Source organism: Pungitius pungitius, chromosome 2, assembly GCF_949316345.1.
Source record: "Pungitius pungitius chromosome 2, fPunPun2.1, whole genome shotgun sequence".
NCBI classification, from domain to species: domain Eukaryota; kingdom Metazoa; phylum Chordata; class Actinopteri; order Perciformes; family Gasterosteidae; genus Pungitius; species Pungitius pungitius.
In genome coordinates, this window is record NC_084901.1 from 32,497,388 (window position 1) to 32,524,426 (window position 27,039).

Here is a 27,039-nt window from a genome sequence, read left to right on the forward strand (position 1 = left end):
CCTGTCGTGACGCACGGCTGACTGCCCTGTCGCTGATTCCCGGAGCAGTGATAACTGTATTTTGATTGTCTCGATAAGATGTGATTCAATGGAATTTTCCTTTATTATTTGAGCATTAACAGTCTATTAAGAACAACGATATTCATTCGGATAACAGTGAGATGAGAACACGGATAATAATCTCATCCCCATGGAGTTAGAGTCAAGACGAAGAGGACGCTAATTAACACGTGGTGTGTTTAAAGTCAACGTGTGATCTAGTCTGACACGAGATAACTTTAGCACGAAGACTTCAGGAGGAGACAGCTAGCAAAATAAGGAAAATCTCCAAACACAAATTACATTTAATGGGTTAATTAATGGGCTCAATTAGTTTTGGAAGCTGATGTTTTTCTTGCTCTTTTAGCTCGATTTTTACCCCAGTCTTTTTTTCTATTTATAGACTATTTTTGTCTCCCCTTCGCACTCAATCGATTTCTAATGCTATTAGTCTCCTAACTTACAAACACACGGCTACTAAACAATTATTCTGTTTCCCATTGACACTGACAAGAAGAAATGTGTTTAGGGTGCTTCAATAACACCTTTTCCTCTTTTTCATACAGTGCACCCTATTTCACATCGATCCCAAAACCGGCTCCACCACCTTTTGTTCTGCTGCTGATAGAAAGCCAGCATTTTGCAGACTGGAGTTTTCTTTTAAGCCTGATGGAGACGGACAACCAGGGCGACCTTGACTTCACCCCAGACCAGACTCGGTCTGCCTCGGCAGAGCCAGAGAGAGAGAGAGAGATATAGAGCCTCTGAATGTAAAACCTCAAGCTGCGTAGTCTCGGTGAAACACTCGAACCGTTTTCCTCCGAGTGTGACCTTTCCACCGCAGAGTCCGCCGCCACAACACGGGAACGAGCAGACTGGAAACCGTAGGTCAGCCGCCATCAGTTCCTCGATATGATTCCAATCATTGAGGCTTAGGCAAAAGGAGCAAATAATGAGGGAATTTCTTTTAGCGTCTTCCAGAGCTGGGAAACTTAAAGACCAGACTCCCCTGTCAAAATGTTCTAGCAACATTAATTGGCCACTACAGTCATTATTCACCACAAATTAAAATGTAAAATTAAAATGATCTTATATTATCTTAATAATTGCTTTCAAAAGTGAAATGGTTATTTGTTGCAATGCAATTTTTTCTACTGATGGTATTGATGCTGTTGATGTCACATCTGATAACTCATTCTGAAGATATCAAATATCATCTAAATGACAGCATTCACACACCGGGGATCTAAACCCATGCAAGCATTATATGTCGCTGGGTTTTATTGGGAAAAATGGATCTTTGAAGGTTGAAAAAAGTTTTTCTCTTACAAACCAAACTTTAGACAACTGCAACTAGCTGAACAAATCTTGATCAGCTTAAATAAAATAAGTAATAAAAATCCTTCGAACAACACTGATTCCATTTTAAATTTTACAGGAGAACAACTGGATGCAGGGTCGAGGTTGTCGTGACAGGACATATTATGTTCCTGGCACTAATCTTAAATCACTATGATTCAAATTTGCATTTTTAATTAGAGCGTAAATAACACACAGCATATCATTTGTGGCTGCAAAGAAATCAAAGTGGTCCACTTCACACGTAACTCACCATGGGCAGAAGGGTGATTTACGGCTATATGCTTTGACACAAAAGGACTTTTGTCTTCTTGCGTCTCCAGTTGTGCTTCAAGGCTCTTGGTAGAAGTGCTCTTCGTGGTGCACTCTCTAATTAACAGCCAGTGGCGGCTGAGGCTGAGATGCTTTTCTTGGCAGCCACGTTATATCGGGCCAAAGATAACAGGGGCATAAAGTGTTGGCCTTTGACCAAATGCGCGACATTTTAGCAACCCACCCCCCCCCCCGACTTGTGTTCAGATGATGGTTTGTATCATTGATGTGACGTGGCTGACAATGTGAGACGCGATAGCTCGGGAGGATGGAATCTGACACCGTGATGCGACGCCCTTGCAAAAAAAACTTGGCTGCGAAACAGCAAGGTGTCCTTTCTCTGTTTTCACTGAAAATAATCAGGGCAACTTGGGTTGATTGATGATTTAAAAAAAAAAAAAAAAAAAAGATTCTCTGATGTACAGTACTGTTATAAGTTTCTTAACATAGTTCTAACTAATCATGCAAATTGTCAGAATCAAAGCGCACTCGTCTCAGCCACAGGTCACATTCTGTTTGATGAGAACACTATAATCCCAATTTAATTCTATAATCACAGTTTGCAAATGGACCTCAATCAGTAGGGATTTACAAACCCTACGTATCCCGTGGAGCTCCATTTCTCTCAGGCCTTCCCTGAGTTCCCCGTGGACGATTGTTCCATGTTGAGAACAAGCGCACCTTTCACACCAGTGGAGAAACCAGCTGACTTCCTTGTCTCTCTCAGCCGCTTTCTTTTAGAGCAAAAGCAGTGACCTGCCGGGAAGTGTCACAAGAAAACACAATAAAGGTAATCAGGGAGGTTTGAACGTCGTGTTTGTTTCACTTTGTAACAAGTAGTCAAACGTGTGTTTGCCGATGTGTGATACACGAGCGTTAACACGTCATCCCCTGCTTTGCAAATACTGCTCCCTTTTTTTTCATTGTTTCATTCACAGCGCCGATTCAGCATCTCATGACATTTTTCTATCAGCTGCTGGCAATCTACCACTAACTCCTTATCACCTACGATCCGATTTCTTTCCGTTTCCTGGATTTGATACAGCAATATCTTTTTCTCCATATTTTCCTTCCAGTGCTTCATTGAAGAGCAGAGAGATGGATGTGGACGATCTGTAATTACGCATGGAGATGCAATGTGGCCACCCGTTATGCTTCTGCAGGCGGCAGAATGATGTCCAAACAAATCCCCCAAATGTAGCGCACTTTTTTTCCTCCTCATTCTGTGAATCCTTTTCACTTCTTATTGTTTTTTTTTTTCTTTCTTCCCCTGCATGGAAATGCAGCTTTGCGGCTGGCAGAGGGCTCACTGCCTGTCTGTCTTCGAACAGCTTGCTTGCCCTGGGCCTGTCCCAGGCGCCGTTCTTCCTTCTTTTTTTTTGCCTGCCTTTCTTTACACTAGTGATGAGCAGGTTGTTGCCTTTGAGCAGACTCCAGCAAAGAAATCCCTGGAGGAAAGAGGGCCAGGAAGCAGCCGGGAGGCAGATATGACGCTCTATGTGTAATCTCATAGATGGACCCGATTAGGCGCGAGCACATGTAAAGCCGCACACACGTGCAGGCACTGGCTCTGAAAAACCACCGTTGCGAAGAGTGGTAGTAATACAAAGGTGATTTTATTCAATCATATTTCTTGTTCATTCTCCATTTTCCTCAGCGCATCAAATGATAAACCTAGATGGCTCAATGAAACACGTTTGTTGTATCTGATTCAGCGAGCCGAGCTGGCAGAGGCTCCCCACCCCCACCCCCCCCCCGTCTTTGTCAAACGGGAAGGGAATGGAAGCCGTTGGGTTAATTTATCTGCAGTGCAGTGTATTGATGGAAAAGTCCTATGAGCGATAAATCCTGAACGGTTGTTATTGCATAAAATGATAACAGCCCGGGTGTGGCAGTCTCCTCAGCATCCCAAAACAAATCTGTAGGGAGACTCGCTCTGCTCTTACTGGAGCAAACAAAAGTACGCCTGATGCAGCACTATGCAAATACTCTCCTTAGTGCATCATTTCTACATCATGTTAACTGATAAATGAAGCTAATAAAAGTGACATTCAGCTGAGTGTGCTTACGACTGAAGATGAGGTGCTTCCAGTTTGTTCACATGTAAACAGTGTAGTGATTCAATGACAATTTAAAGCAATTGCTTCCCAACATCTAAGCACAGGTTGTGACTGGAGCTGAAACAAAAAGTCTATTAATATATTAGTCAACATAAGATGAAAACTCTAAAAGATATTAAAAACGTGAGCAATTTGATCGTACCAGCTTCCTGGAAAGTTTCTTGTTTAGCAGCTTTAAAGCCCCAGGGAACATATGTATGTATATACTTTTTTTTAAACTAAATTGATTACAGAATAGGTTGGCATTAATCAAAGTTAAAAAAAAAATGTTTTATTAGTATATGCAATATATACAATTTGAAATAAGGGATGCTTAAATAAAAGCACTGCACATGGTATTTATATAGTGGAATTTATATAATAATATAATTACTTACTATTTTAATATCATGGTTTGTTTGCGTGGGGCTGAATTCAGTGTTAATCTACAAAGAATAAGTACTAATATTGAGTCATTTCATTATTAAACACAATGGACATATCTTGGAAACCTCGGTCAGTGCACTACTGGGCAACAAAGGCCCAGCCGGACCGTAGCTTTAGCAGCCACAGGATCACAAGTGGTGCTAATGATGAGCAGCACAAAGGGTTTTCTTCCTGTGCAACAATCGGACCAAAACTATGGAAGCTCGACACTTGCCCATTCAATACACCATGCATTTCTTTGCAGGGCATAAAGACGGCGGTTCTGTGCTGGAATCACTCCAACAGAAATCATGAAGCTAAACCACTGAGCTGATTCCCATTCTCCTCAGTAATCAGCTGTGCTGAATCGGTTCTACACCTACGATTCCTCCCTCAACTGCAGTGACCTTGACGGATTGAAGCAACACGCGCACTCCTGTCCGGAGATGAATGTCTATCTGCCAATCATTGGCTAATAGAACTACAACCACAGGTAGAAGCAGCGGGTTTCCAAATAGCTGACAGTGGGTACCATTTTTTGCCATGATTGCCCTCATGGGGGACAGCCCATCCCTTTTCCAATGTATAAGGGTATGGCCCAATAGGTGGTGGTTGTAGAGTGAAGTCCAGCAGCTTTCCTGAATGCTTGTGACTCATCCATATTGGCAGAGCAAGACAGATTATTTCAATTAGCTTCACAGACAAAAAAAAAAAAAAAAACACGCTGAGGTTGTCACTGAAAAAAGGGGCAAAATTAAGTACACTGCTGCTTTGAAGGTTAGTTGTTTTAAAGGCTTCATTTTCCTTTTCTCGGGCTAAAAGAAAGTTAAGGTAGAGAGAAATGTTGCACAGTGACAGTTGGAGGTGGAAGAAGGGAAAGAGCTCCCTCTAGATGAAAAAAAAATAATATTAATTGGGAGAAAAAAACCCCAGAAACACAAGAACATCAAACAGATTAGTGCTCTGCATCCTTATTGTTGTTAGCAGGATAGGGCAGGGGCAATCCAAGACAAAACCATTAATATGCCTAACATGTGATTTGTAACGCTTTTCGACGATTCATGGTCTCGGCACAAAAGGGTAAAGGAAGGAAATGTAAAGCACAATAATTGAATTAGACGCAAAAATATATTACTTACAACCATTTGGCTTTAAACTATGACTTAATTTGATTCCTAAGAAAAAAGGGGGAACCAACCCTGGTTAAGGGGATATTGTGAGGCAGAGGGAAGCCAATATCTAAATGAATGTTAACGAGCAGAATCCAAAGCGGGAGCCGATTGCCTCCTAAGCAGCAGCAGCAGCAGCAGCAAGCGGAGGAGAGCCGGGTGGAGCGGGGCGGTCGAGCAGAGGCGATGCGCGGCATAATAGCCACTCATCTATTCATGGTAATTGTGTTTCTCCTACTACAAGGACTGGTGGGCCTTTAATTTCCTCCTCAGGCAATGGCCGTGATAGAGGGAAGGAGGGGGTTCGGGGGTTGTCAGAGGAGGATTAAAAAGGATGCCTCATCCAAACGGCTGCTCAAGTTCGGACCTCTCAACCTCGGGCTCCCAGGCAGCTTTTACCACGCTCAGTGGCAAACGAGGCAGCCTCTAACTCAGCAACCAAACAGCACCGAGCGGGGCCCCTGAGGACCAAAAGCAGCTCCTCACACCTATTGCTGTGTCCGACACTGACTCAACACATGCTTTATAAGGTAACGACACACATCAGCTATTTGGAGAAACTCACATGCAAAACAAGCAGCAGAACCGAAATGATCTTGGAGAGACTTGGCGAGTCTTATATCTCGCATCTAAAATTCAGATTTTTTTATCATGTGACAGTAAAAAAAAAAGCACAGGTGAACATAAAAATAAATCTTTGATTCCGTGGTCCCAGTGTTGTGCATGTTGGCTCCCAGTCACTTCAGAACACAAACTACAGTTGTCTGTCGCCAAGACACACACAATCAGGGGTAACATAGCAATGTTATGCTATTGGCCTGATCACGTGACAGGCTGGGGGGGTCACCGGGTTCAGCTTAGAAGGCAAATAGCCACCGAAAATTTGCGTTTTTTGAGGTTTTTTTTACACATTTCAAGGACCCTATAAATCTGTTTCAAACATGCTTTTTTTCATTTATAAAAATGTATTCATACTAGTCACAGACATATCAATATAATAAGCTGTATTGATATTTTTGCAACTCCCTATTTCATGCGCATCCTGTTTCTGTCATCTCCCAGTGGCCCATTCATATTTCTTACATCATTTTTGCTCGGGAAATAATGTGACAGCAGGAAGCAACAAAGGGGCTGGATTAGGTGTTAGTTACAGCTGTTGCCACATGTGCCGTGAGTCTGAGGCTCACCTGTTCTAATATGTTGTTGATCCTGTCCACCTCGCAGTCAATCACGAAGCTCTTCTCCTGCCTCCGATCCATCTCCTCAATGATGCGCTTGAACTCCGCAGCATCTGTTGTGCCGCTAACGGAGCGGGCGGTTACCTGCCAGTTGTTGGCTACTGCTGCCTCCATTATGGCCTGCAGTATGGAGAAGCCTGGAGGGAGACAGAGGGAGACAGAGAGAGAAACCCAGAAGGGTTAGACATCGAAGAGGAATATGACTAATTTATTCTAGAGAGGCTTTTCGCTTGAATCCAAAGGTTAAAGGCCATCTCATTACAATCTAAAACAGCATTTTAAACTCTACAGGCCCTTGAAAATATCGTCTGGAGTCTAGACTTTGTGTGGGTGCCATCATGGATTTACCTCTGCATAATGGGAAGGCAATATCATTATGAAGTAAAGGGACAGAAATTGTATTTCCATATTATTAAAAGATCAGCGGGTGATGTTATTGCGCTTGGCATCAATTAAATCATGGCACTTAGCTCAGCTGCATGTTAACTTTGACAATGTGGTGAAACACATCCCGGCCCGTGTCTCCTCTGAGAATTGTGCCAACTCATTTAAAGATAAAGACAATGAAAAATTCATCAAGGCCATTGGTAGAAAGAGATCATTATGCTACCAGAATACTGTAGAATGACCCCCTACAATGATGAATTCATGTTAAATATTTTCATTTAACAGAGCGCCCAGAAACATCATGGTCCAATCATATCACACAAAATGAATAATGAAGTTCTATTTCTAGAGGCATTGATTGCACACAGCCAATATTAAATAAATAGGCTTAAATCTTCCTCAACATTGAAGAGGTGAGAATGAACATGAAGGTTATTAATGGAAATCAAGCACGCTGGTATTTCATCAAGAATTGGCCAATGGGTTGTACAATGATGTTCAATCTCTCTATTCATTATCTATCTATCACTATCTGACATCATGTGGTTAGTCGTTTCAAAGAAGCCTGCAGAAACCGTATCATGGTGTGCATTCAGACACACACAGATCACGAGACAATTAATATTAATGTCATGTGATTGGGTATTATGCAAATTGCTTGAGCAACATGTGCAAAGTTTTTATGTCTATGAGCAAAGGGTCAACAAAGCCGACAGAGGGACCCGAAGACACAACAACTACATAAGAAGTCCACTTTGTAACCCTCTTCATTTCCCTGCTTTTAAAACCCTGTCTAGTCCCTCTGAATGGTTGCAGCAGCACACCCTTCCACTTTCTTTAATGCCCTGCGAGTGCCCCGCCGCTTCAGTCTGCCGCCCTGGTGTGCGGCCCGCCTCTGCAGCACACGGCCACATCTCCATCAGATGATCCTTTGGCGTGTGACACAGCGAGCTGCAGACGATGGCGCACTGTGTGTCGTCAGTCCAGACGAGCGATGGCATAGCGCCCAGGGACATCAGCCTCTTAGGCCTTCCAGGTTATCTCGCAAACAGGTCATCGGGTCACATGTCCAAGGAGTTCCACCTATAGTTAATGAATGTACCTAGTAGCAAAACACAGATGTTGGTTGTGTGCAGCGGCAGTCTCTGGTTTAGCATACCTCCTCTCATCTCCCCCACCTAAAGCTAAAGTTAAAGAATGAAGGTTTGAATAACATGGATGCATTATTCATTTTCCTCAGGCATATGCTCAGAACCTCACCAACCACAAGCCAGCTGGATAGCATGGCAGTTTTCCCAGCAATAAAAGCCTCTCACATTAAGAGATGTCATGCAGATTAACTGGGTCAAAATCGTCTCTTTTGGTTTGGAACCTGACAAGATTAGGGCTGCAAAAGGTAAAAATGCCAATGAACCGTTTAGCAAAATGTAATCATGTTGGGTGTACGACATGCCATCTATATGGGTTAAAATGATGGGTAGATATTTGTTTCAGGGCTGCAAATATCAGTCCAATCACTCATTTCTGTGCAGCTGGAAAGAGGCAATAACACGTCAAAAGAAGATACAAATGCCTACTGGGGATTGCCCTACGGGGTTTGTGCTTCATATACTTGATCCAGGTTCAGTATCTGTAGTGTTCTGTGGACATAAAATCTGGTGGCAGGATAACATTAATAATGTTAACTATTATGAGAATAATAATGTACTCTCAGTCAGATTACAATCACAGAGGGCTTTTATTTTGAAAGTGCTGAGCTCATCTTCCCTTGCCTCCAGCAAACCCTGGACTGTATCAAAACAATTGGATTCATTTAAGATTCAAGATTCCATGCCTGTCTAGTTTTACATTTATATGGAAATTAAAAGATTGAATCTCCAGAGTAGTAAATAGTCTGTCCAGAAATGGATTAATTTTGCTCCATTTTTTTCCGACAGTCAGCAGAAAAGTTTACGTTTAGTGGTTTAGACTTCAAAAATCAAATTTCAACAAAATCGTTTGAGTGCAACTTAGTGTGATAGCAGCAACAGGACTGACAGCTCCTTTTTAATCTGTTTATTATTATCCACTTAAATGTACAACTGCAGTCACCTTTGTGTCAGCCAGAGTCCATTTCAGCTTCAGCTTATCAATGGGATTTATTATCATCATCCATCTAACAGCATTGCACACTCCTGATAGATGCTTTTTTTTAATGATATTTATTTCTAACAATAAAGAAAAGCTATGAATCCTCTTCAAATCACGCCCTCAGGAGCCCCACAGCCGTGTGTCTCATCCAAAAATGTAAAACAGTCAACTACATAAATAATGGAAGACAACTACAAGTTTTCCTTATCACTGGCTATAAATCCCCGCTGTACAGATGTTGCAGCAGCTTGCAGCGGTTTCTGCCGATCATGCTCCTCAGAGCTAATCATACCATGGATACAGAGAATTTGGAGGAAGTAATATGTACATATATTTTTTTAATTGACATGTATCCCAGGCTATTTTCTTCATTGTAAATGTATTTGTATTCTTTTCCAAACAAAACCAAATAATGCTGCACTGTAAACCAAACCAGTACAAGGAAATATCCAACTCATTTAAACAATGCATGACAGCAATGCTGCAGTTCTTAGTGTCTCTTTGTATATATTGCTTGAAAAAAAAAATACGTGCATGCTCTGCCCACTTGGATGCAGATCTACGTTGGACAAAAGGCAAACTCAGTCTGATGGACTGAAGAAGGCACCGAAACAGAAAATGCTTGCTTTAATCTGTGAGGCCTGGAATATGCCGGCGATGTCCGTACTGCAGGCGGATGAGCACAAAGGTCATTTGGATACATCAAGAGTTCATTCCATCCTTCCAGACTCCCAGACTGCGAGTGTGTTTGTGTATCTTTGTTTTCTTTTGGAACCTTGCGACCTGTGGTGACCCATAAAAGCTTTCTCTGCGTTCGGTCTAAAGAGAAGTTGACATGTATCTTGACATAATTGCGAAAATTCCAGCCTCCTTAAAAGGGCTTAAAAGGAGACTTTGTTGATGGCGTGATGGCAAAGACCCGGCATTCGGGGGGGTTAAATAACAAATCCTGCCACAGCAATTAAAGGACCCGCCGTCTTCTGCCTGTGGTTGATTAGTACACGATGCCTTCGTCGTCACTTCCGCTGTAACATGAGGATTGGTATGGATTACTGTTAAAAATAAGACTCGGGGTTAGCCCATAAGTGGCAGGGCTGGGTAGGCCGTGCCTTGGTATTGTAGTAATATGCTACTGTTTGGATCTTAATACTTTTTAGTTACTTTTTTAGTGGATACTCAAACAGGGTATTCAATTTCTCTATAGTCTGAAATACACTTCTTGAAAAGAACCCTCTTGTTGTTAGAAGAAGCATACGAACATCTGTGATGAGTGAAAACTCAATTATTCCAGCATTTCCCCCTTTAAATCTACATCAGAACATTGCAGCGTCGGCTGGCAAATCCCGACAGAACCTAACGACGCCCCGTGTGCTTATAAATCAGAGCTGTTGCAAATGAGAGTTGTGGCAGTGTAGCACACAGCAGCTGAGTGAGAGCTGCAGTCCGCTTCTTCGTCTGTGAACCGGATCCTAACAGGATGAGTTCTGAAGCGTCACCCGTGGCGGCTCAGCGGTAATTGAATTGAGTTGCATCTAATCTCATTGCCCAGCGCCTTTCGTTTTCCTGCCTCTCATTAAAGTATAGAGCCGAGTGTCGGAGGCCTCTCTCTCTCTCTCTCTCCCTCTCTCGCCTCTCCTCTCATATCTCACAGCTGATCCAGGCTAACTAGGCAAATCAGAAAATACATATTGCAATTCTCCTAAGCATCTAACATGGCATTAGCTTCAACATACTGTGCATCAGCTCACTTTGGCAATGTTGGTATTACACTAATCCACATCGATCAAAAATGGTATCTAATAATCAAATTTAATGATGGAATCCAAGTAAGAAATTGCAATCAACTACACTACTCAATAAAAAGGGGAACCACTGGCAACACGCGGAGAGCGTTGACTAAACCTGAAGCGCAGCCGTGAAAAAGAAGCGTTTGGCCAATAGTGAATGTCGCTGCGCTCACTTCTAACTGCTGGTGATCTCTTGGTAAATGTGGGTCTGCGGCTCGGCTTCCAAAAACAACTGAAATCAAACCAAAAAATGCCTTGGCTTTGCCTCATAACGGTTGAGTTTGGCTCAATGATCAGGACTGAACACCTTAATATGATATATGGATAATATGAAGAGCAAACTAATACCACCAATAGCAATTTACCTATTGCAGATATTTCTGTGAATGGTCAATAAATCAACCGAAGTAAAAAAGCATATCAATGTACAGCATTTTCAATAAATGTGTGAGATTGGGGTATGAGACAACATTGGCTAAACTATATTTTGTTATAGCGTATTGGTTCTCAAAGAAAATGTATCAATATTGCAGATGGTATCATTGTATGAAAAATAAACTCTTTTATGAATGATTTTGCACTTTTGTGCATCATATTATATTGAATTGCAATGCTAATAGGTATCATTTTGCTATACTCTTGCTAATACACGGCCTTATTATGGACTTAAGTAACGGTACTGTTGTTCTTGAAACTTGAAACTTGCAGCCTTCATCCACAGTCAGCTGTCACGCTCTCACTCTTCATTACCTACACTGATACGTGCGATTTATTTTATAAATATTCCCACAGTTGCCTCATCTTTGTTGTCTTTTGCGGGAGCCAAAATAAATACTTACACTATTTAGGGCCTGGTGAGTATTTGCCTCTGGGCTAAGTATGCTCACAGGCCTCTGAGGATCCCTCCAGTATTTGCGCAGTGGAGATCAAAATGCTCGGTTGGGAGAGAAAGACGGCTTTATATTTCCTCTCATTAGTCATCTGGCACGGGCCCAAAATTTAAATAAAACAAGCTGTATTTTAACTGGGAATATTCCTGCTCTCGACTTGTCTGGCAAATGGTATTCACAAGCAACAAATCATCAATCACCATTCCTATGGGTGAGAAGGATGAGATGAAATCTTGGGGTAGCCGTAAGCGTAAATTGAAGTGCATTCAAGGAAAGTGTTTAAATACTAGGTCCATTCAACTTATGTAATTTAGTGGGGGAGAATAACATTAAAGCCAGAGCTACAGTGAGCTCTTCCACTTCTCCCCGCCTGCGGGACAAAAAAAAGCTTTATCTCCATAGCGGAAACGTAGCAATCGCCTTGATGTGAATGGCAGAGTAGCCCAAAAGTGTGCGGCCACAAGGCTTTAATGTGGAGTTTACAGTAGGCCTGTAACCAAAAAACAGTTTCCCTGCCAAGTGTTGTCCTAATCAAAAAGAAAGCACATGTCAAATCAAACAGAAGCAGCATGATGTCTGTATCTTTAGGAATGCATACGTGTTGGGAGGGAGGAGAGTGGCGCTTCCACACTGTGAAAATCCACCCACAGAGCTTCTCCATCTCTTGCTGTCTTTGTTCCCTGGTGTCTCTCTCTCACTCTCTCTCTCTCTCTCTCTCTTTCACTAACACGGCACACTGAGACGTATCAGCACACAATCACTGATGAGCATGAGGACTAGCACGCAAGATTGAGTCGTGTGTGTGTGTGTGTTTGGTCAGCTTTTGCTAACCAGCTTTTGTTAATGAAGGACAAAAAAAATGATTTCTCTTGTGTTTAGTCTTGAGAATATATATATATATATATATATATATATATATATATATATATATATATTACATCTTTATTTGTTGCTCTTACAGACAAATTAGCGCTATAAATATTGCATCAAAAATATTGTATCAAAGAAATCAACCTCTACTATGGTGGCGTGAAGAAAAGGCCAGGACCTTTTTGTTATAATGTAAAAAAGAAAGAAGCTCCCAGCAGTAATTTCATGGCTGCTGGAGCCAGCGGAGGGTAGGTGGTAAAATGGCTTTATTCCAGGTTCAGTTAAAAAAAGGGACACAGAGAAATCATAGAGGTTTATTGTGTGCTTATTTTGACAGGCCACGGCTCTTGAATTTCCATTTTTCACGGGGTTACTGAATTACGGAGGTTTCCACAGTAAGTTGGACTATCTGTATATTCGGATGTCACTTTGGCAGTGACACCTGTTTAAATCTGCAAAGAGAAAAAATGTCAGTCATTTCTTTACATTATTTTTTTTTCTTTGCATTTCACGGCTTCTCTGGGGTGCCCTTTCTTGTCAGCATGTCCGGGCTGATTTATTCACCTGATGCATGCATAATTTAGCTGTTATGAAGCCGGCGAGAAGGAGAAGGCCACCAAAGCACAAGAGGCATTTGTGTGTGTGCGTAAAGTCTCGGCTGGCTGCACCCGATGTGCCGTTGTGGTGGCTGTGACGAGAGCACGGAGCTTAAAGAAACAAGCTCTGGTCTGTGATACACGCATGGTTGCTCGTATGGATCTGGCATTCACACTCATTATCTCACATTGTGAGCGGTGAATACAATCAACAAATGCAGGTGAAAAACATTGCACTCCAGTAGACATTATTTGTGTGAAATGTGAAGTGTTGACTTTAAAAAAAGGGTCTTCCTGTGTTTAAGCACTGAACTTTCCTTTTGGTATTCTGGCCCACTGCTTGATTTGTTATGTTGTTTGCAACCTTAAGAGCAAGGCCAAACGACCACAGTCAAATTAAAGAGCAGACTCGATTCGGTTTGTCATCAGAGGCATCCAGGAGAGCAAGGGGAGACCATAATTATTTGACTCTTTTAGGGAACAAAGGAAACTCTCTCCGGATAGCCAATTAGAGAGGGTTGGAGAAGAATAGGCAGCCCAATTTGCTTTGGTTAAAGTGTATCTGCCTGATTGCCCCCCCCCCCCCCCCCCACCCCCCGCCCCCGTCAAATCAGTCGTTCTTTCTTTCTATCGACAGTAGCTTGGCAAGAACTGGAAGAAATGAGGCTAACTCTGTGCGGCCATCCAAGCCTCACATCCAAAATCCTCTTGGCGCATCACTCTGCCAATTGTGCCAGGCTGGAGTTATCGTGTCTGCTCGTTAAACAGCTGATCAACAGGGTCTGTGGTGAGTTATCAAGGTTTCATTCACAGCCAAGTGGTCCTGATTGGTGCAGCTAGAGACTCATCAATCAGAGTTTTTTTTTTTTTTTGCGTTTTAGCACATTTGTAAATAATTGCGTTATAATAATTACTCATTAGAGAGGCGATCCCATGTCCCTCAACCTCCTTTCTACCCATACTTCAAGGACAACAATCCCATGATTCACATCTTCTCTTTAATCTAGTTTATTAAACACTTGGTGTGTGCAAGCTCCAATGCTGTTTAGCAATAATAGCGATAGGTATTAAATGGGACCTTGTATAATAGTAGTAAAGTCTGCTGTATCTTTTGCATGCTTTGATGTTTCATTGGCCACTGCAACTACATGTGACATGAATGCTACACAAGCCATATCACTCAAGGAGCAGCTCAGTAGTGCGTGCATGTCAGCTGACAATGTCACACTGATGCCACTCAGTCATTTTTGTCACACGCTGCAGTCAAAGTCCTGTGACCCTCAAAACACGATCAGGTTTAACAACCATCCTTTTTCCAAACGGTACAGTCAGTGAGTGGCTTTTTCTTTGATATTGCATTGTGTCAATTATTGCTAATTATCAGACAAAAAAATGATTTGGCAATTAAAAACAAAAGCTGTTCAGTGTAAAAGGTGGCGTTGTGACAGGATATTATCAGTTCGTCGGACAATATACTGTCCCAGAAGCAATTGTGGTTGTGATACTGTTGTCATTTTAATACCATTTTATCCCACAGATATCAAGATAATGAAAACATAATAATGCTAGTACAGGCCTTCAGTTAACAATTTTATGAATAATGTCACATTGGAATTGAAATGATATCTAATGTAAGAAACGTGACTGAAATACAACCACTAAACAGAAACTATGAATACAATGGATTCTCGGGCACATTTAGCACAGGTGCGCGATGTCTGCGCCGTGCCTCATCGTGGCCAGAAAAACTCTGCTATTTATTCATGTTGCTAAAAATGTGGGGGACATTTTTACAAACAGAATGCCTACCTCCATCCAAGTGATTCAGCCCTAACCATCAGTCTGACTTTGGTATCCAGTGACAACATGATGTGTTTAAAAACCAAATCATAATGTCATGTAAAGGTTTGGGTTCAAACGTTATTACTCCCTGCAGGACGGACTTGGAGTCGTTCAGCTTCTCTCTGCACTGTGGGGGCTTGCTTGTGTTCTGCTATAAGAGGCAACATTATCAGTCAATATTGACATTTCTAAGACCTTTAACAATACACGGGGCAGACAAGTGACTCCAATAAATACTGTATAAATGCATGCACCCACTTTAGAGACCACATAGTGTGGGTCAGAACATGCACATATTTGCATGTTTTATAATAAGCTGTTCCATTTTTTATTAGAGCAACCTCTAATGATCAATACTGTGCATCTATCCTCATTGTTCCGCAGAAGTTTGCTGAATTGACCGGTCGGCATTTGGGGGTCATTGTAAATACCAACGGAGTGAATGAAAGAAGTGCCCTGCAGATATTTATATGTCATATATGGCGGGGGGGGGGACCCTGATGGAGAAGAGTGAACCTGCAGCCACGAGGGAAGGACACGCATGCAATTGGACCTTTTATCAACCCCCTCGACCCATATAGCGAGGATCCAATAGTGACTAAGCAACTACAACTGGGCACAGAGGGCTGGTCCAGCTTTAGGTTCGGAAAATGACTCATTTAATAAAGATTTCAAGTGTTAAAGTGGTTGTGTCCCTCGATAGCCTTTCTGAAACCAGCACCAAAAGAGCAAAGAGTAAGTAATGAAGTGTCTGTTCTCACTCCCATACTGCCTTCATTGGGACACTTGAGCTCGGCCTCAGTCTTTGAGCAAAATGTTGCGTATGCAGCAGGATGCAACAGGTTTCTCATTTAAAATAGGGTCGGCTTGAAGAACAAAGTTTCAGCCAACTTGGTTTTCTGATCAAATCTGCCACTGACAGCTATGCAACGTTGTGCAAAAAAAGGAAGAAATGACAAGCACACTTTTGTCTACCTTCTTCTGAGCTTCTTTTTTTTTTAAAAGAGCATGAATTGTTGGTGTTAAATCTTCCCACTTTTATCATTTTGAACTAAACACAGAGCACTTGAGATTTGTTTTATGTCTTTTCCTGACCACTTTGCAGCACTTTAGACGAGGAGAGGTTTTGACTCTTGTGCTGCCGCAGCCACAGCTGGCTGACTCTCACACGACTCTCAAGAAGGAGGAGGGATACAAGACAAAGCTTAAAAAGACACAGTGCAGAGACCAAGAGGGAGAGAGAGAGAGAGGGGGACAGTGACTCATAAATCAAGCAGAGGTGAGCTTGCTGAATCAGGGTTGATTGTGCCTGGGAGAGATAATAAAGCCTATAATCATCTGTCTCTGCTGCACCGACCTGGCAATTATCTGCCCATACCTGACCGCCAGAACAGAGAGGGCAAGGTCCATCTACCTTCACCCTATCCGGCTCGAGATTTTTATGGGGATATTTGTCTGCCGATGCAAACTGGGAGGACATAATAAACCACATTCACTCTTGGAGAGCCGAGAACTCGGTAAAAGAAGGTGTTTGTATGAAGGAGTGCTGCAGGGACAGTCAGTTCTTCCAGCTGAGTCATGTGTGATGTTTGGGAGTGATTCAAAAACCACCGGTGGTCATATCCGTCTGGACCTCTCATCTCTGTCTACCCATAGATATGTTGAAACACCCCCCCCCACACACACACACACACAAACACACACATAGAGTTCTCTGTCAATAAAGTACATCCTATAAAAGAAGAGGAGTCAGTCATTAAAATCACTGCCTGCGGAAGCTCCATTTGCTTCCTTCATCATAACATCTGCCTTCACGCAGCTGTCTCATAATGGCATTTAGGGTACAAATTTACCTTAATTTCCCTCCAATACATCTGAGCCTGAAGCATCTGGACCATCATTCTCTGACTGGAAGCACTATACTAAGGACTAAAAGCATTTTTTGCAAGCCCAATATAAGATCCAAATGAATAGTGTGGCTGTAATTAATCTTTTCTATTGACTGAAATCTCTTGGTGGAACTCAGCTATGAAACACTGCATTTTCTCTCCTGAAGAGCAGAGTTTGGAGAATAATTGAAAAGTTGCTTCCACTATTGCGGATGATCAATGCTTTTATCAAACACAAATGAGTAGACCAAAAAGCACTCAAGATAATTGCACTGTACTGTATTGGAACAGGTCATTTGTGCCGAGCATCATGAGCAAAGTTTATTCAGCAAAATGGGTATTCTATTCAAACAATAGATTATGATGTTGTATTGTTGAGGTCAGAGTTCACTTAATGGCTTTTTTCTACATTTTAGGCCTTTTTATAATGCAATAACACAACGGCTACCCAGGCAATTCTATTTCAATAACTCCCAATTAAGTGACACAAAGCAGCGTTACTTAGATATTACAAAAAAATTATAGTGGGGGGTCATGTAGTATTGGAAAATAAATGATTAGCTGTTTTAAGGAGGAACATACAATCCAAAATGATTAAAAGTGAGTTCAATTATTCTTAAATGTATTGTCACAATAACCAGCAACCTACCAGCTACTGTTTGGTATCTGCTCCCAACAACGAGATTCAGCAAATTACGTGTTTAAAGTAACGGATCAACAGCTAACTTTAACCGATAAGAAGTTGAAATTGTTAGTTGTCAGAAATACATCTCAAAATGATACCTTTCGCAACAATATAAACTGTTACATGGTGTAACATACACTTTAAGAGACAACACATGCGTGGCAGATTTGGTCAATTGAAGAGGTTTAAAACAAATACAATGAATAAATATAAATAGCTCAGATAATCTAGAAAATGATACAGACGAAAAGCAGTTGTCTTGACAATTTTACATTTCCCCTCCGGGTCGTCTGGTAGAAAAAACATACACCCTTGTAGACTGTTTTCCCCTGTCACTCCCCCTGGTTTAGCCAGCAGTCAGTGTCCATATTGCCTTGGGAGCTGCAATACCTGATAAGCGAAGGTAGAGGCTCCCTGACACATCTGTCTGCTTGATGAGCCAAGTGTCAAAGCCCCCCCAAAGTGCGGGATGGAGTGCATCAATAAACGACTTTAATCCCCTCCTGGGGCCAATGTCCTCCTACTAATAAGGGATCGTCTTACACCGCTGGCAGAGAGGAGAGAGGTAAAAGTGGCTTGGCATGGGCCTCAGCACGAGTATGTCTAGTACGCAGGGAATTGTCTGTACACAGGTAACAGCCTGTAAATCACACGCGCCTGCTGTTGGCTTAATTGCTGGATTCTAACAGAGTTTTTGGTTCCTCCTCCTCCTCACGTTCTCTGCCTCTTATGCCCTCTGTCCTTCTATGACCTCTTCAAAGTACACGGCTATTTGTCATCGCTCTTTTCGAAACGCTTCTGTTCTGTTTTGGTCTTTCGGCGTCGTTTCACCACCTCCGCTTTGTATGCAGCTCTGCCCCAGACAGTCTCACTTGCCGCTAAGAAGAGGAGAAGTAGAGGGACTGGGTAGTATTGGCTCTGCTGAAGGACGTGTGGGTTGCTTGCATCCGCAGGGAAAGATCCAATGAGTGTTCTAGTCAGAGTGACCCTAATTAACCACATATTATCTGCAGGCTGTGTGGAGGATTAAGGCCCTCGGCTCTAGACCCCAAAGGCCCCGCAGCCCCGACGAGTGAGGGCTGCGCGCTAAAGCACACTTCATACTCACTGCCTCAAAGCAAGACACAGAGAGGAGGGGGCGCGCTGCTCGGCCCGGAAAAAAAACACAGACAGAGCAGATAGCTCGGAGCTAATCTGGACCTTTCCGTAATGAGCAAATAAACACGGGCGTCCAAACTGCAAGCCGCGGTACGGGAGGAATACGCAGCCACCCTTTGGCAAGTGGTCTAGAGGCATGTATATATATATATATATATAAATATATATACATGCCTCTAGACCACATGCTGGTTTCTGTAAGAGCAGGGGACCACTATTCCATTGAGAGATAATGAGCTAAATTTGTCATTTGACATAAAAAATAAATAAAATGAACACTCCTCCATGGCGGTCTTGCTGCATGAAGCCGGCGTCTATTGTCAACTTGTCATCCCTCACTGACGCGTCGCAATAAGCAGCACCCGCTGTCAGAGACACTTCAGTTACAGCCACGCCCAATCTCAGGTGAAACACAAGCCAATGGCTGCAACGTTAATTAAACAGAAGATTAGATGACACCAAAAGAAAATCCCTTGTAGCTCTTAGGATGCGCTGCTTCTTTAAGTGGGATGTGTTATTACAAGAGTTAAGAGCTGCTAGCGAATACAGCATGTTTAACATTTGCATAAAACCAAACTACTGTATGAAATAGTGCAGTGTTAACAGTTCAAGCTTTCACAGGGATCCCGTGAATGATTACAAGTCAAATCTATCCTCTGCTAACCCTGCTGCTATTCTGAGCCTCTGTAAGGCTCCCCGTGGGTTTCCGCTCTGTAAACTCGAGCTGGAGGCCCGCGCTGCCGCTTACCTCGGTCCGTGTCGTACAGATAGACAAACTTCTGCCACTTGTAGTGAGAGAGGAGGCTGAGGACCGCGCCGCGGAGGGCGGGCCGCATCTGGATGACAAACTGCACCTCGTTGTCGGTGGGGTAGCTCGGCGTGACGAAGGAGGTGTGCAGGGCGCCGCAGAACGAGGTCAAGGTGTTCATGGACTTCTTGTCGTAGAATCCGAAGATGGCGTACACGCCGCGGGAGAACTGGGAGCAGACTGCGGGGGTCAAAGAGAGGTCAAGAGGACACGAGTGTTAGGGTGTCGCTCGGCACAAAACGGACATTCACAAGTGTGTGCCTCAATACTTCAGGGAGTCACAGATCAATTGGGTTGTTTGATCCATTCGCTAATAGAACATTTATTGTATGTGTAACTCTAAACAACCTACATTTGACAAAGTCCTGCAAACATAGGAATACTTTTTATACGAATTTTGATAATAACAACTTGAAATGTTGAAATGAAATACAAAATAAACTTTACTAAATTGTTAGAAATGAATATATTATTTCTATTATTCTTTGATCAGAGAGTTCCTGATTTATATGAATTGTGATTAGCTACTACTCGGCTCATGATGACATCAGGGTCATAAATCCTGTGTAAAAGAGTGTCCAATAAAAATACCTAAGCAGGAAATCTCCATTTGCTTTTTCTTTGTGCTCCTTTTTTTTATTATTATCATCAAACCACCGGAATGGCGCTTAGATTCAGAGAATAATGAATGGGGTCATCGATATTGGAAAGATTTTTGTGGGTGCAGCCCGGAATGAAACCCATCCCTGGCGAGAAAATCCATTTGACATGGCACTAAAAGACAGCGTGCGTTGCATCAGAAGAAAAGCAGATCTGCACTTTGACAGGGTGTCAGCAAATAATCCCGCCGCAGTAAATGCACGTGGAACAGAGTGTGCTCGTTTGTTTTGGTAGGACAGTGGCAGCCGAACGGGTGGGAAGAGTGGCGCCGATCGGCCAAGGTCTCCGTCTCAGCCGCTCCTCTCGCCTCCTACCAGGGAACGCCGCCTCGCTTCCCGCAACCTTCAACCCACAGCGTCCTTTGTTTGTTTGATGCGGCCACAGACCGCGAGCGGTAGCGTTGCATGAATACAAGGTATACGGATAGATGTCACATTTTTAGGGTTGAGGTCGACTGCGCTTTTGAGGAAGGAAGGAACAAAGAAAATGTCAATGTCAACAAACTTTAGACTTCTCGTTGAAAATGAGCGTCTGGGGCGACCAGCAAGGTAGAAGAAAAGAAACAGTTACACCATCACTTGAATGTTTTTGCTTGAACAAATCTATAACAACCACTTTAGGGAATGAACGAATTCAATGTTCTTTTTTTCCTTTCCTTTATTGTGTGCATCTGATGACATTTCTTGAGAGGCAAAAACGATTCCATTTACTTGGGCATTTATCGTGCGCTCTAGTGGGAGGGCGCAACTCGTCAGGCACGACTGGCTTCCAGTCAGTCACATGCTATCAATGCTACAGGTGCTTTATGCTATTTAAATAAATATTATTTTTTATAGCCCTAAATCCAAAATAACAATTTATCGTCCGTCCCAAAACCCTCTTACGAAAGAGGAGAAATAAAAAAAAAAACCTTCTAATGGGAGGAAAAAGAATCGAGTGCTCACAATGGCTAATCGGGTAATCTTAACCTAACGTAATTGCTGTCTTAAATAGTTGTTTCTGATTGGCTCACAGGTTTTCAGATTGTTAATGATGCAATTGCGTCAGACACAACTTACACAGCCCTTGTTCAAACACCAACAACGTCTCTAAATATCAAACTCTAGACCTCAAGGTGATCCGTGCTGGAGACGTCGGGCTGTCAACCTGGAACCAGACGTGTACGCATGCAACACCCCTTTGTTATGTCTGCTGTTTGTCTTTGTGAGGAACAGTGCTACAGCTGGTGGAAACACTCCAGAGGACACGGCGTCGGTGCTCGCGTGTCCCCGGCACAGACGGCGTGAGAACGGCGGGATTCGCCTCATCCTTTTCAATTGCATTCTCTCCCTATCTGTCCCGGTACAGACCCCTTTCCCAGGGTATAGGGATCCATTCGCAGCAACTCACACACACACACACACACACACACACACACACAGAAACTCTGCTGCTTGATAAGTGAATCAACAGATGGACAGCGGCATTGTGGGCAAGTGCTGCAGGGCGAGTGGTGCAATCTCCCGCGCTGAATGGGAGGCAGAAGGAGCTGCAGTCCTCGTTGAGGCCCAGTTTTCTCTACACTCTCTCTTAATTTGGGCCACTACTGACACAGAACCTGTCCCGGGGGACCAAAACTGGCGGCCTCTTTCTTCCTGCTCAGCTGTCCTCTGCTTATTAGGTTGAGCTTTGAGCGAACCCAAGCTTTGGAAACAGATATATCCCCGTCACCTCCCTCCTGCCCCCATTAGATGACTCGAGGCTGCACTCTTCCGCCTTGTTGTATGGGGGTGGGGGGGAGTGTTAGCGCTTTGCAGGGATCTCACGAGTCGTGTCAACTAGTGCGATCTGAGGTCCAGGTATGACGGCGCTGAGGCCTCCAAGGATGTTCTTGACTAAGGGTGACCTGATGCACACACTTTGCCAGGCTCGCTGAACAAGATCCGCCGGCATCCCTCGCCTCTGCTCATCAGAAACAAGAACGCCACACTATCGGGGCGCCTCCAGCTTCGGCTGATTCCGTCCTCACGAGCATCTGTGGCTCTACGGGGGTGGAAGTCAAATGCACGTGCACACATTGCTGTGAGGAGATCCAGCCAGTTCCCGTAACGCCACACACAATCAATGGAGAATGTTTGAGAAACCAGAGAGTTATTCTCACTGTTAATCTGTACCACATATGCAGGGTCAGAGGCAACCGAACCACGGCGCGTGGTGAGACGGCGTGCGTCCAGAAGGTGTTTGTGGCATGTGGGTGAACCTGAACGTCCAGGAACCTTAGGGTGAAACCAGCAGAACTGTCCATCGTGGTTAATCAAGCAAATGTTGCCCCAACGAGAGTAAAAATGTTCCTTCCACTACAAAGGCCACAACCATCACTTTCACAAAATGCTGTGGATAAACAAAAACTATTTTCAATTTCACTCAGTGATGCTGGAAGAATAAAAAAAAAAAGTGTGTTGGCGTTTTATCACAAACAGCTAAACACAAAAAAGCTTGTTTATTCCTCACAGAAATGAACATGCGTTTCTTGTGACCCTGCCTTGTAAATCACCTTCTTCAGCATCACTTTCTAATTGATCTGCATTTACATAAGAAGCTGAACCAATTTGCTACTGTGTTATTTTCTGCCGCATTTATATTTCTTACTCTTATAAATTGTAGTGAACCATATTCTTTCAGTCGGGGGTGACTAGCAAGAAAGCAGAAAGAACAAGTAGAACATAAACACTCTGAAGATTATTAATAGGAAATAGCGACCGTAAAAAAGAAAGAAGAGAATTCACTAGCAACATTGACCTAAAGGAATTCAACATTTCTTTGATAAGGAGAGTTAATTGCACCAGATTTCAGCAAAATAAGTTATACAAAACAAACAAATGCACATAGTTTTAATACAAAGGGCTGGTTGCAGCTTCATTTCTGAAGTGTTTCATATTGAGTTCCCTATTATTTGCGATTCTTAAAAGCAAAAGTTCAAACTCCAACTGTTTTTTGAACCATTCCTCAGACTGCTTGGAAAGAGCTGCGTATGTATGTATGTATTCCTTCACTTCCCTCAGCCAACAATGTGTCCCCATGCAGTTCTGATCCCCACTCTTCCTTCAACGCTTCACCGTCTCCCACAACTTTCCTCATCACTCTATTTGACCTCTCCTTTTGCCTCAGCCATCTGGTCATCCCCCAAAGCGTACATCCTCTTGGAGCCTGGCAGTGTATTCCTCCACCCGACTGCCTCTCTCTTTCCCCTCTCACATTGTCTCCCAGTAATATCGTTCCGCTCCATCAGCGGAGCACACATTGAAGATGGACTTTTGTTTCAAAAACAACGCCAAATAAGACAAAAAAAAAGCACAGCGCAGCACAGTCCAGTAGGGGAGTTGCCGTGGAGAAATGCGTCGTCGTCTTCCCCTCCCGGTAATTAAATCAAATTGAAATAAATCTTCTGTAGGTGGAAATAAGATGACCGGTCTCCAACTCTGACCGAATAACACATGCGTTATTGTGATTCAATGATTCCGCACGTGTCACCTTGAATTTAAGAAATGCTAATTCACCCACAAGTCCCCAGGAAGCCATGTGCATCCACACGGAGCTTAGAGGGGCTTGCCTGGGGACTGAGTGATGAACAACGCGACGGAAATTCCCCTCTCATCTGCCTCTTCTCCGACTCATTTTTTTCTCTTCCTCTGCAGCTAACCGCGTTCCTCCTGCTCCTCCTCCTCCTCCTCCTCCTCCTCCAGCCTCCTCCCCCTCCTCCCCCTTGCTGCTGCAGGGGACCATGCATCCCATCTCCAGTTCACTGGTCAAACACACACAGTGTGCCGCCCTCATTCCCTTCTATAATCAGGACACTCGGCAGTGCTACGGGGATGTTACGTTTCTGATGCATCACTTGAGATGGCTGGCCTGGAATGCTAGTTCAGAGGGGTATGTGGTGTCCGGCGGGCATTCTGAGCTACAAATATATTTAAAAAAAAAAAATGATATTAAAAGAAACCTTTTTACTCAAAGTGCGCTGGAAAGCCATGCTCTTTGGGGGTCCATGAGCCGTGGCTTTGCACAGCCTTGGGAAGGATGCCGGGAACAGTAAATGTCAACGATGATTGTATTTCTTGAGCTGTTTGCCTTGTCTTTTCCCGCAAAAACCCACATTCTCCTTTTGGCTCCGTTGTTTCTCCTCTTAGGTACGTGTCCTTCATCCCCCAACCCCCCCCCTGAGTCTCGGGCTCCATCCCCTCCTCCTGGTCCTTGTAGCTTCTCTCGCCGGTCGCCTCCCGCCCCCCCCCCCCCCTTCCCTGTTTCACCAGCCTGCATCAGGACCAGGCTGTCCTGCTCTAAAGTAGGGATGCTGTCACTGGGAGATAGCTCATAAGTGCCCCAGGGGGATTGCATGGGCTCTTGTCATATAGAGATGTGAAGAGCTTCTAACTGTTAGCTCAAATGGCAGACCTAGATTCACCAACGACTCAACCGCAATGGTGCCGCGAGACGTTAAAAGGAAGCTGTTACGAGTCCTTCTCCATCAACGTCTTCTTTAAATCACCTGCTGGGCTGAACGACAGCGACTGGCGCATTGTGGAAAAGAGAGCAAACACAAATACTCTCTCCCTGCATACAGGGAATGGATTCTAGCAGGGCCACAGCGAATATTGGATAGTTTTCATGTATTATTTCATATATAGTATTTTTCAAATGTAATGCATAACCGAATCCCAAAATGTGTCATATTTTCACGTTTTCTCTTCATACAATTGTGGAGCATTTTGTGCCTCATTAAGATATTGATATTATTTTAAGGAAGCAAAGGGGAAAACAACAAAGTCCTCTTACTGGACTTAAATCATGGGAGATGCAGATCATGGTCAGCTTCTTCCACCTCAGCTTCAAGCCCAGCCACGGAGGGTCCTGTATGACTGTAACAGCAGTGTCACAACACGTACTGTTGTAGGCAGACAAAAAATATTTCCATCAATCACAGCACCCTTTCATTAAATTTACAAAAGAAGACAATGGAGACTATGGAGCAGCAGTGCTTCCTGGTGGCAGTAGTGGGCCGAGAAACCCAGTAATGCTTGTGCAGACTGCAGGGGAGAGGACACCAAACAAGGAGGCACTAGCGCTCGCGGTCCCGCCAGAGCAGTGGTTCTCAACTGGTTCTGGCTCCGGGACCATCACCCGTTAATGACAAGCCGCGACCCAAATCGAGGAACATTCTCAACATCTCAAATTTATTCAAGTTATATCAAGTTCATAAGCTGAATTTCATATTCAGGATGTCTAATTATCCTAAAAACCCAACGTCTCCCACCATATCAGAACGGTTTGACCCGACCTGGCACACGCTGCTGAAAACATGGACGGACGAGCCGGCAAAAAAAACGACACTCCGCTGCATTAAAAAAGTCCCTTCAAAATAAAATCACAGGATGAATATATATATATTTTTTTTCTTTCTAATTTTTATTTTCCCATGCAAAGGCCCGCGACCCACTACCAGTTGAGAATCACTGCGCTATAGAGCTCATCTGTTGTTTGGCTTTGAAAAACATAAAATACAAGCAATCCCCTGGCTGTGTGTGTGTGTGTGTGTGTGTGTGTCTTCATGCGCTTCCTCGTGCGTGTTCCTGAGTGTAAGATGGACGACAGGGGGGGTAGGGAGCCTGTGCTGGAGACGCTCTATCACTTGATGGGAGGGTTGGCATGAAGCTCACCCACTAAGAGATGAGCATCTCCACACAGAGAGGTCTGCAGCTTGACACTTCCTTCCATGCGAGGTACATTAGTAAAAGTCACAAAAAAAGGTTACTGGCCAATAACTTGAATGGCTCAAATGAGTGTGTCTGTGTGAAAGAGGGGGCTGGCTGTAATTCTGGCAGACTCGACACAAAGGAGACACATATAAATGTTGTGTTGTGTGGAAAAAGGCCAACTAGAAGAGGAAGGGAGTCATACAGATTTCTGTGGAGTTTCTCGCTCACAGTTACCATTCTTATAAATATCAAGAATATTTAAAGAAATATTTAAATGGAAAAGGTTTTATAGTGGAGGTGTTGGACAATATTGACAGGATTATTTTTAATACTAACTCACATTTTATACACTGAGCGAAACTGCATGAATTAAGGATTTATTAGCACAGTGATTGATATTAAATTTAGCTGAAGTTTGAATATTTCCTTTTGGTTTGTGTGAAACTGATCACAGTATATTCCAAAAGAAAACATTGTCCACAGAGTGTATAGTGCAGATAACTAGTAGAATACCCTCTGAGAAGCAATTCATGGAAATCTTTATGAAAGTATAACATTTAAATTTACGATTGGGTTTTGCTTTTAATCCTCTCTGAGCTGATTGAGCGGGGAACCCAACTGACAAGGACATTATGGAAATCTGTGTGAAGGCGTAACATTCTAACTCTGGTTAGCATAATTTACATTCTCTTTGAAGCTTCAAGAATTGGGCTGAAAAGGCATCCATAGGGGGAAAAAAGCATCCCATACCATGCTGCACCTTGAAGGCTCAAGTGCAAACCCAGTCAGTCCAAATGAGATGTGAGTGGACTTCTGTTAGCAAGAAAGACTGAGACAGCAGAAATGAATTATGGGTTATTATTGTGTCCATCAAATCAGTAAGCCGAGGAGACACTACTCGTGACAACTTGAACTCGCTGCTTTGTCATGAACAGAATATTCCCATTCAACCTTATTGTTGAT

At 43.2% G+C, this 27,039-nt stretch overlaps 1 protein-coding gene across 4 annotated transcripts in view; it reads right to left on the reverse strand.

Moving 5' to 3' along the window:
* LOC119211261 (glutamate receptor 3) overlaps window positions 1-27,039 on the reverse strand; it is a 68,499-nt gene that overhangs the window by 27,122 nt on the left and 14,338 nt on the right. For all 4 annotated transcript variants that reach the window (XR_005119754.2, XM_037462039.2, XM_037462040.2 and 1 more), the window contains exons 3-4: window positions 19,625-19,864; window positions 6,592-6,779 (exon numbers count right to left, since the gene is read on the reverse strand). Coding sequence is in view for 3 of the 4 variants with exons in the window: in XM_037462039.2 (XP_037317936.1) it covers window positions 6,592-6,779; window positions 19,625-19,864 (428 nt within the window). In the remaining variant the exon portion in view is untranslated. The remainder of the gene's footprint in view (window positions 1-6,591; window positions 6,780-19,624; window positions 19,865-27,039) is intronic.